This window comes from Hipposideros armiger, unplaced genomic scaffold (genome assembly GCF_001890085.2).
Source record: "Hipposideros armiger isolate ML-2016 unplaced genomic scaffold, ASM189008v1 scaffold_298, whole genome shotgun sequence".
Taxonomy (NCBI): Eukaryota; Metazoa; Chordata; class Mammalia; order Chiroptera; family Hipposideridae; genus Hipposideros; species Hipposideros armiger.
Genome location: NW_017731648.1, coordinates 334,762 through 344,952, shown reverse-complemented (window position 1 = coordinate 344,952; position 10,191 = coordinate 334,762). Strand labels below are relative to the sequence as shown.

The window sequence follows — 10,191 nt, the reverse complement described above, 5'->3', positions numbered from 1 at the left end:
TGTCCTTTTGTTCTTCAGTCTAGTTGTGGAGGACGTTGCTTCACTGGCCCAAGTTGGCACCATCATTGCGCTCTTCCTGGGCGAGGCAGATCAGTCACTGGCTTCTGGATGGCTGCTCATGGCGGCTGCTGGCCGCTCACACTGGCTGCTGGCTGCTCACTACACATGGTAGCCCATGGCAACCCACTGCAGCAGGGGCTGCAGCCTACGCCGTCACCGGCAACTCACGGCAGCCCAGCTCCAGGTTGAGCTGTTGTTCAGCATCTTAGTTGTAGAGGGCCGTGTCACTGATCCTCATGTGGGATCCAAACCGGGGCTCTCTGGCGTCCCAACCCAGCTCTTAACCAACGCGCCACTTGGCCGGCCCGAGATTAATTTTAAGTAATTGGTTTACATGATTATGAGGCTGGCAAGTCTGAAATGTGCAGACAGGACTAGGTTGGAGATTGGAGACCCAGGGAAGAGTTGATGTTGCAGCTTGAGTCTGAAGGCAGTCTGCAGGCAGAATTTTATATATATACATATATATTCAGATTTTTAAAAATATATGTTCTATATAGTACAAAGAAGTCCTGTGTGACTTAACCCAAGTTTCCCCAGTGGTAACATCTCACATAACTGTAATAACAATAGTCAGACCAGAAAACGGACATTGGTACAATCTACAGACTTGATTCAGATTTCAGCAGTTTTCATATGTATGTGTGTATAGTCGCATGTATCTGTGTATGAATTTTTGTAACTCCCACCTCAAATCAGATACACATCTGTTTCATCACCACAATATTTTTATCCCTTTTAAATACGTAAATACAGTTATCCTGCAGATGGCGAATATTGATGACTTAGGGAACTAGTGTATTAGGGTATTCATCTGAGGAGAAGAAGAGCTTGTGTCCAGTTTAGGGTGTTATCATCACTTCCTGATGTGAATCCCAAATTACCGTTTTGTTTTTTCCTAATATTAAGTAATTTCCAACACAGGGTGGAAGATCTCTGATCTTTTATTTTTATGCAGCCATACTAGGCAATCTTTAGCATGCAGCCATGTGCTGGGCTGCCTCCTGGGCCTGTTCTTTTGTTGTAAGAGGGTGGGACATCATACCAGACTGACGGTTGCCCAGATCATCTCCCCCAAACCCAGACCCCCCCCTTTACCACCCTCTTTCTAATCATATCAAATGCATTTACTTAATACTTTGACTTAATGTTTTTGGTTTTGATCTTCTATTGAAATATTCTTATCTTTTTTTTCTTGCCTTCTCTCCACATAGGAGGAAAAGAGACGTCGAGTTATATCCAAAGACCCGTAAGAATAATTAATATACCTTTTTATTCTGTGCAATGTATAATCTTGATTGCTGTAGTGACTTTACAGTAATGTTTTAGAAAGAACAACTTTATAGTGAGTTACCATGGTGACCATAGATGGCTTAAGGATGCTGAGTTTGGGTTCAGATTATAACCTTTGATTCTGGTAGAATTCTCTTTGCAGAGAATGAATTGAGGACAACTGGCAGTTGTTATAAGAACCAGATCTAAAGGTCATTTACCATATTAAATGTTAAACTAGCGTGTGCCTTTCAGGCTTCTTGAGATGAAGATCCCTTTTTGGGGTGGGAAGGAGGACCTTATGAAAACTGCTCCCTAGGGAGGAGTCTGTGAAAGTGATCCTTGGGGTGTGTTATTTTGCTTGACAGAGTTGCTAGACCACTCCCTGCAGAAGAACCAGAAAGAGTAAAACCAGGAACACACACGGAAGAGGAAGAAGAAAGAGATGAAAAAGTAAAGCCTGGTCACCTCCAAGTTTGTCACTTTTACATTAATCTCAGAGTCCCCATGTGGTTCTAGGAAAGGGATAATGGGATGAGGAGTGTATAGGAACAGAATGACTTTCACTAATGATCAAAATGATCTGACTTTGACTAAAACGCTTTTCAAACTCATTTTTCTGGTGGTTCTCTACTTGGAAGGTGGGTTATACAGCTGTAGTGATAGTAAGTACATCAGTGGTAGGCCTGGGGTCAGCTGGACCTTTGCTGTCTCATCAGTCAGTCATAGAGCCTTCAGTCTGTGCCCCTGCCCGCTTGCCTCTCTTGCTCACAGGGTCTTGGTGAAGATCTCATTTTCAAACATGTGAGGTGCTAAAATTCTATAGCATCATCCAGATATAAAGTTGTATTCTTAACTGAGATCAGACAAGTAGACCCCAGCTCCTTTGTAAAATCCATGTTTAAGGTTCTGTGAAACACAAATGTACCACCTGAACCCCTTGAAGAGGGGATGGGAGAGAGAATGAAGGTCTAACACTGGAAGCTTGACCATTAGACAGCACTGTCTCGTATGACAAAGGGCTGACATTGGTGGTCACAGATGATGAGGCAATATCGGGTCCCATTTTGGTTTTCATGTTAAGACATGGATTAGAAGTTTCTTACAATTTTTCGGAGGGTGGTGAGTACCTGTATTGGGAGCCTTTTAAAGAACGGGTATCTATTATTTTGCTCTAATGGAGGACCAACTAAGGTGTATGCTAATTCTTGAATCATTTGGTACTTGAAGCTAGTCTTTCATTACCTCTCCTACCTGATACTAGTTAAATTAGACAGCTATTATAGTTGGGACACATCAAGTTTCTTTTAGAATAGGCAGTTCTAGGGGGCTAGCTTGACCACCCTCCAAAGGAGATTTGGGCAAGACTACAGTCGCTTACTGGGGGTCAGACTCCCAGGATCTCTTGCAGTAGGAAGGTCTGCAGTGTGTTTCTTCTCTTAACACTACTGACCTGTGTGATCTCTTCACAAAACGTGTGCAGTTTCTGGGGCTGAATTCGATATGAGCAGTTTTTTGGATAGGTGTGTTTAGCTCTAAACTTGGGCTCAAAATGATGTGTTGTCCATGTTTGAGATGGAGCTTTTGTCCAGATTGTGTCATCCTACTTCATTCTTTTATTATAGATTCCTAGTTTTGATATAAAGTTATCATCTATGAGGTTGTCAACACTTACTTGTGATAGGTGATAGGGGACTTGGGGGTAAATACTTCAACTGCAGGATCTGTCCTCTAAGAGTTTCTTTAATTTCCTGCCTACTTATCCCACCAAAAAAATTTACTAGCTTGAAGGTAGACAATTTTTATTCCCACCAACTAGACTGTTGGATCAGTTTAGATATTTCATTTCCATAGAACGCCTTAATAGAAAGAGCAGGACCAAATGGGGTAAAATTAACTAGTCTTTTTTTTCCCCTGTACTTAGGAAAAGAGACTCAGAAGTCAAATCAAAGAACTGTAAGTATTGTTAACATGCCTTTGTAATTTATATTGTGAAACTTAGTTGTTAAAATAAGTGTTCCAGTAAAAATAATGGATTGGACAGACCACTAGGTGCATTAATTATTCATGTAGTATGTGGGTGATTTCCATTTGTGGAAGGTCATTCAGTGAAGGCTGAGGTCAGCTGAATCAGCTGGTCTTGACCCCAGGCCTTTCCTCAGTGGTGGTCCTGTAGCAAGCTGTTGTCCAGTGGTGATCAAAGGGCACTGAATGTTCATTATCTACAGCTATGGAAACACTGTGTAACAAATAGCCCCAAGGCTCAGTGGCTTAAGACAGTAAGTATTTATTGAGCTTACATGTCTACCGCTCTGTGGCTGTCGGCTGATGTTGTCCAGGCTTGGTGGGTTCTGCCATCCGATTTGGCCAGCTTCTGTGCGATCTCATGGCAGTGGCAGAGCATGAGGGCAAAAGTGAAAAGCAGCACTTTTTCAAGCCTCTTAACATCCAGTTGGCTGAAACATGTTGAGACTGGGCCTAAGTCTTGGAGTGGGCAGAACCCAGAATCAAGTGACAGGGCCCCGACAGAGGGAGAGGTCAAGATCCCATGTGTGCAGACCGCTCATCAGACCAACCCTTGCTTACCTACACAGGGTCAACCTTGGGGGGCCAGACACTTGACCTGCAGGTAGGATTCCCATGAGGTCACAAGAAATCAGAGGAGTCTTGACCGGTTTTGTTTTAAATTGCTGTCATCTCATCACATGTGTATGAAGCATTGATGGCATTTCTGAGATCACAAGTTCTGAGGTGATAAATGCCTTTCAGGTTTCTCACAGCGAAGGCTTGCCCTTCAGATGGGAAAGGTGATTCATGCTCCAACTTGGGGAGGAGACCATGTGTAGGTCTTCATTGGGCTGTTTGCAGTGGCATCTGGCTCCTTGAGCTGATTGGGGTGTGTGTCTTTTGGTTTGTGACAGAACACCTAAACAGAAAGCTAAGGAGGAGCCGGACAGAGAAGCAAGACCAGGATTTCAGGCTGAAGTGGATGAAGATGAGAAAGTAATGACTGAATCTTTGTTACTGAACTTGATTACATTCCCACTTGGTTGGGAGAAGTGGCGTGGGGCAGGGTTCTGGGTTCAAATCTAGTCCCGCCTACCTGTGGGGTGACTCTAGGTAAATTACCTCATCACCCTCATGGGGGCTGTCACTGCATGTCAGTGCCTGGTATGTAGTGAGCGTTTAGTTGTCTAGTTGTCTGTTTACCCATAACGGTGAAGAGGCCCTGTGTGTGCCTTGACTAAGATGTGTTTGGAGCCAGCTTCTCTTAAGATCCTCTCTACTGAGAAGGCCTGACATGTGTCAACCCAGACACGTGTGTCAGCCATGCCTGTGCTGCTTTACCCATCAGCCTCCCTTCTGAGTCTAGCTTCCCCCCACTCCCACCAGCCTCCTCACTCCAATTCATCTAAGTAAACATGTTTCAGGGTTTAAACATTATACGCTGAGACAGGGTTGGGTCTGCGTAAAAGTATTGCTACCTGAACTCGAGGGGCGGGGGATGTATCTGCTGGGGGCTGCAGCACAGGAACCTGGAGCTCTTTACATAGTTTCGTCCTGTCTGACTAAGAGAGGCTGAACTACGACAATCCCAGGATTGTTTCTGTGGTCTTCTCTCTGTTGCGATCTAGAGAGTGGAGCCCGACGTCACAGACTTACTGGGTCGTGAATATCCTCACTTCCAGCCTGGTTGATGAAGGGTGTCTCTTCTCATCCTATGGCACATGCCTCTTTTCGTGTCCCTCCAGCTTGCTCTAAAATTTTATTGTCTCTCACCTTCTCTGTCCAGATATTGGTTACCTTCCTGTCAGCACCTGCCCTTCCGATCTAGAGAGATCTTAATGGTGTCGTCAGACCACCCATTCTCCTCAGACTGGCAGAGGCTTTAGATCACACAGCCAGCACTTTTGCCTTTTAAATATTGACTCTTCTAGTTTAATAGATCCATTCATAGATTTGTTGCTTTATGAAGATGAACTGTATTATCAGAAAGATTTTTTTTTTTTTTTAAGATTTTTTTATTGGGGAACTGGGAACAGTGCTGGGGAATTGGGGGAAGAGGAACAGACAAGTTGCTGTCCTTTTGTTCTTCAGTCTAGTTGTGGAGGACGTTGCTTCACTGGCCCAAGTTGGCACCATCATTGCGCTCTTCCCGGGCGAGGCAGATCAGTCGCCAGCTTCTGGCGGCTTGAGGGCCGCTCACGCTGGCTGCTGGCTACACACAATAGCCCATGGCAACCCACTGCTACAGGGGCTGCAGCCTACACTGTCGCCGGCGACTCACTGCAGCCCAGCTCCAGGTTGAGCTGTTGTTCAGCATCTTAGCTGTGGAGCGCAGTGTCACTGGCCCCCATGGGGGATCCGAATCGGGTCCCTGTGGCATCCCAAGCCAGTTCTTAACCATCGTGCCACTCGGCTGGCCCCAGAAAGATATTTTTTTGTCTTCAGGCTCAGAAGATACTAGATTGTCCATATAAAACAAGAAATTGATAACAGAGTTGGGAATTCTTATTTTTATTTCATAATTTTCCATTGTAGTTTCTAAGTCATGTCGTTGTTCCCCCTCCTCCACTGTCCCAATGCCTGTCTATGAAGTCTTCACCCCTGACCAGATGACAGATGGAGCTGTGAGGCATTTTGGTCAACATAAGCAAAATTGCTATAATATTCCTTTCTACACTGAGCTGTCCTGGGACGGGGGTTGGCAGAGTATGACCCACAGGCCAAATCTAGCCCTCTGCCTATCATAAAGTTTTACTGGAACACAGCCATGCTTTTTCATTTACATATTGCCTTTGGTTGCTTTTCTGCTACCGTGGCAGAGTTGAGTAGTTGTGACACAAACCATGTGGCTTGCAAATCTGAAAATGTTTGTTTTTTGGCCCTTTACAGAAATTTTGCCAACTCCTGGTCAACTCTTGTTTGTAGGGGATATGGAGCTGAGTTAAAAATTTGAAGCCTCAGCTCTCCCCTGTAGATCTGCCCAGATTTCCTGTTCTCTAGTTCCACAGTGCTGCGATCACTAACTGATGCTTTGGGTTTGGTCTAGCTCTTTTTCAGAGGCTAATTTTTTTGCCCTTTATATCTCCACCCCTGCTTCTCCCTCTCAGGATGAAAAGAGGCACAGAAGCCAACCCAAAGATCTGTAAGTAGTTAAAATGCTTGCACTTTTGTGCTGTGCTTTGTGTAATTTTAATTACTGAAATAAGTGTCCTAGAGACCTGTGACAATGTAGAGGTTTACAGGGAGTTGGGGCAGGGTTGGATAAGAAGCCAAACTCTGGGCCCTGTACCTCCTTACCCTCTGCCACTTAGCAGCACTCCCATTACTACAGAGCCATGTGTGTCCCTTAACATCCAGCACTTCTTATCAGGTTCCCCCCCGCCCTGCCCACGTCTGAGGGGTCACATGGGGCTTCTGAAAGCCTTGTTTCGGGATTTCGAGTTAGCAACATGCCTTTAGAGCCAGCTTGACAAGGGGACTCTTTTTTGGATGAAAGAAAGAATCTGTTCCCCAGATGTATTCTGAGTATTTTGCTTTTTGATAGGCATTAGCCTGTTGTTTTTGATGCAAGTTGGTGATATGGTTAGTTTTTCTGAGCTAACATTTGACGTATATTTGTTTACCTAACAGAGCTGCCAAACGGAGACCTGAAGAAAAAGAACCTGAAAGAGTAAAACCACAAGTTTCTGATGAAAAAGATGAGGATGAAAAGGTGAAGCCTTGTTTTTTCAATTTTACCGTATTTCATACATCCTAATGGCTGGAATGTTAAAGTAACTTTTTAAAAATTAACTTCTTGTTTTGGAAATATTCAAACATACTCGGAAGTAGGCAGAAGAGGGTAGCAAACTCTCACACATTATTATCAACCTTCAACAATGGTCAAAGTGTGACCAAACGTATTTTAGCCAAGCCCACTCATTCTCCTTACTCCCCCTTCACTCCTAATAATGAACAAATCCTAGGTCTATTACTAAAATATTTACAGAAGAACTACTTACATGTAAAAGGAAAGGACTCTTTTTAAACATCACAGCAATCCCATATTCATAACACGCTAATATTGAGATCTAGTCTGTTCAGACTTCCCTGATTGTCTCCATTGTGTTCTTACAGTTTGTATATTTGTTTGTTTGTTTGAAGCAGGGCCCTGACAAAATCTATATAGTATATTTGCTTGATATTTGTCCTAAATGTCTCACTACAGCTTCACCCCTCTCCTCTTATTTGCAATATGTGGAAGGAACCAGTTTATCTGTAGTTTCCGGAATCTTGGTTTTGCCATTTGCACGTCTCTTGTGTTTAAATCCCCTCCAGCCTTGTCTTCTGCAGACTGTTAGGTCCAGAGGCTTGACCAGATGCAGGCCTTCTGTTGTTTTCCAGAGGACTTGGGAGGTGGTGCCATGTGCTTCCTGTTGCATCACACCAGAAAGCACAGTTGTCTTTTTGTGGTGTTAAGATTGATCACTGGGCTCAGGTGCTGTCTGCCCGATCCACCCATTATAAAGTTCCCCTCAATTTTTCACCTATGTTTTTAACAGTCATTGCTTAACTCCATTGTTTTACTAGGAGTTGCAAAGTGGTGATTGTCTAGTTCTATCATCCCTTCATTTATCTAAAATAGTTTTAGAAATAAGTTCCCTCTTATATTAGTCAGCTCAGGTTGCCGTAACAAAATACCACAGCCTGGTTGGTTTAAACAACAGACATTTTTTTCACAGTTCTGGAGACTAGAAAACCCAGATTCAGGTGCCAGCAGGGTTAGTTTCTGGTGAAGCCATTCTTCCTGGCTTGCTGATGACCACCTTCTCTCTGGGTCCTCATGGGCCCTTCCCTTGTGAGCTCTGGTGTCTCTTCTTATAAGGACACTAATCCTATTGGGTTAGGGCCCCACCCTTATGACCTCATTTAACCTTAGTCACCGCCTTAAAAGTTCCATCTCCAAATACAGTAACATTTGGGGTTAGAGCTTCAACATATGAATGGCAGGGGTGGGTGGGGTGGGGGTGGGGTTGCACAATTCAGCCCATAGCACCCTTCATCAGTTATGTACTTGAGGTACCACTTGGAAAGGTAAGGACTTTTTTGTTTCTCTTTATGAGTCTTGTAAGGAAGTTTTTGGTTATAAGAATTTTGATTATAAGACTTTACAAGCTGTAGGTGGCTCGGGTCTGACTGGTCCTTTGACTTCCTTCTTCCCTACCCCTGACTAGGTTTTGTGATAAGCACATATATTAAATTATTAATTTTTTTTTAATTGGGGAATTGGGGGAGGGGAACAGCGTTGGGGAATCGGGGAAGGGAAACATACAAGTTGCTGTCGTTTTGTTCTTCAGTCTCGTTGTGGAGGACGTTGCTTCACTGGCCTATGTTGGTATTATCATTGTACTCTTCCCGGGTGAGGCAGATTGGTGGCTGGCCTTTGGATGGCTGCTCACGGTGGCTGCCAGCTGCTCATGCTGGTTGCCAGCCACACATGGTAGCTTATGGCAGCCCAAGGGGCTGCAGCCTACGCTGTCGCCGTCGACTCATGGCAGCCCAGCTCCAGGTTGAGCTGTTGTTCACCATCTTAGCTGTAGAGGGCAGTGTCACTTGCCCTCATGTGGGATCCAAACCAGGGCCCTGCTGCTCAGAGCTGGCGTCCCAAGCCAGCTCTTAACCAACGCGCCACTTGGCCGGCCCATATGTTAAGTTCTTAACTCTGAAGCATTGTCCAGATGTGAAATGCTTTTGTACCGTTCACTCCTTTTGTTTTCTCCATTTAGGAGGAGAAGAGGCGCAAAACTACATCCAAAGAACCGTAAGAACTTATTTTTGTATTTCTACATAGCAGATAATAACATAATTGTTCTTGAAAGAAAAAAGGGTTTTTAGTGAATTGCCAGGCTAGCCTTAGCTTTGAATCTGATCGGGTCCTAAGGCGCTCCAGTTCTGCCATGTGGTGAAAAGACACCCGTGACCTAGCTAGCACCTTGTCTCTGGTGTTCATCTGTGTTGAGTGGTTTGGGTACAACTTTGACAATGGATTCTGATATGTTCTGAAATGACTAAGAAACCTATCTTGTGCTTTGTTCTCAGAACGGAGAAGAAAATGGCTCGAACCAAAACAGTAATGTCCTCCAAGGTAAATGTGTATATGGGGGTAGAGTCGGTGGCATGACACTAATGGGATTGCTTGGAGCTGGCTCTCTGAGCACCATTTGTGTCATGTCCCCACAGACCCATCCTCCGAGGTGCATTCAGTGTGGACAGTACCTGGATGACCCCGAACTAAAATATGAACATCATCCTCCTGATGCAGTAAGTTCCAACTCTGTCTTCATCTTTTTATTTCCTGTCTCTTGTGCCTCTGCTTAACAGTCCGATGTCTCTCAGGTAGATGAGCCACAGTTGTTGACAAACGAGAGACTGTCCATCTTTGATGCCAATGAATCTGGCTTTGAGAGTTACGAGGCTCTTCCCCAACACAAACTGACATGCTTCAGGTACTGATGCTTCTTCATTGTGACAGGGCACTTCCCAAAAGATGCCTAAGTTCTTAATATCTTTAGCTCCTAACCTGCAGCATTTCTTGTGCTGCTAATACTTGATGGATAAAAGCCACAAAGCTGGTGGAAGTATAGTAGGTCTTTGCTGGTTTTTGTTTGTTTGTTTTGTTGTTGTCAAAACTATACATGTTAAATCTTCTGTCTGTATACACATCTAAGAGGTCATTCATTCAAATGAGGGCCGGCTTTGTGCTAGGTCCTGCACTAGGTGTTACGGATCTAGTAGCACCTCAGATCCCTGCTTTGACAGAGGCAGAACAAAAGTTATGCTTGTCAGCTAGTAACCTACAACAAATGTTAAAAG

General features: G+C 44.2%; 1 protein-coding gene across 7 annotated transcripts in view; it reads left to right on the top strand.

Moving 5' to 3' along the window:
- Positions 1–10,191, top strand: part of DNMT1 (DNA methyltransferase 1) — a 41,639-nt gene that overhangs the window by 12,075 nt on the left and 19,373 nt on the right. For 5 of the 7 annotated variants that reach the window (XM_019659350.1, XM_019659354.1, XM_019659351.1 and 2 more), the window contains 10 exons: positions 1,275–1,309; positions 1,701–1,806; positions 3,257–3,288; positions 4,254–4,335; positions 6,447–6,481; positions 6,970–7,051; positions 9,105–9,139; positions 9,418–9,463; positions 9,559–9,639; positions 9,715–9,824. In XM_019659350.1, coding sequence (XP_019514895.1) covers positions 1,275–1,309; positions 1,701–1,806; positions 3,257–3,288; positions 4,254–4,335; positions 6,447–6,481; positions 6,970–7,051; positions 9,105–9,139; positions 9,418–9,463; positions 9,559–9,639; positions 9,715–9,824 — 644 coding nt within the window. The remainder of the gene's footprint in view (positions 1–1,274; positions 1,310–1,700; positions 1,807–3,256; positions 3,289–4,253; positions 4,336–6,446; positions 6,482–6,969; positions 7,052–9,104; positions 9,140–9,417; positions 9,464–9,558; positions 9,640–9,714; positions 9,825–10,191) is intronic. The other 2 variants (XM_019659352.1, XM_019659353.1) reach the window with 1 other exon arrangement.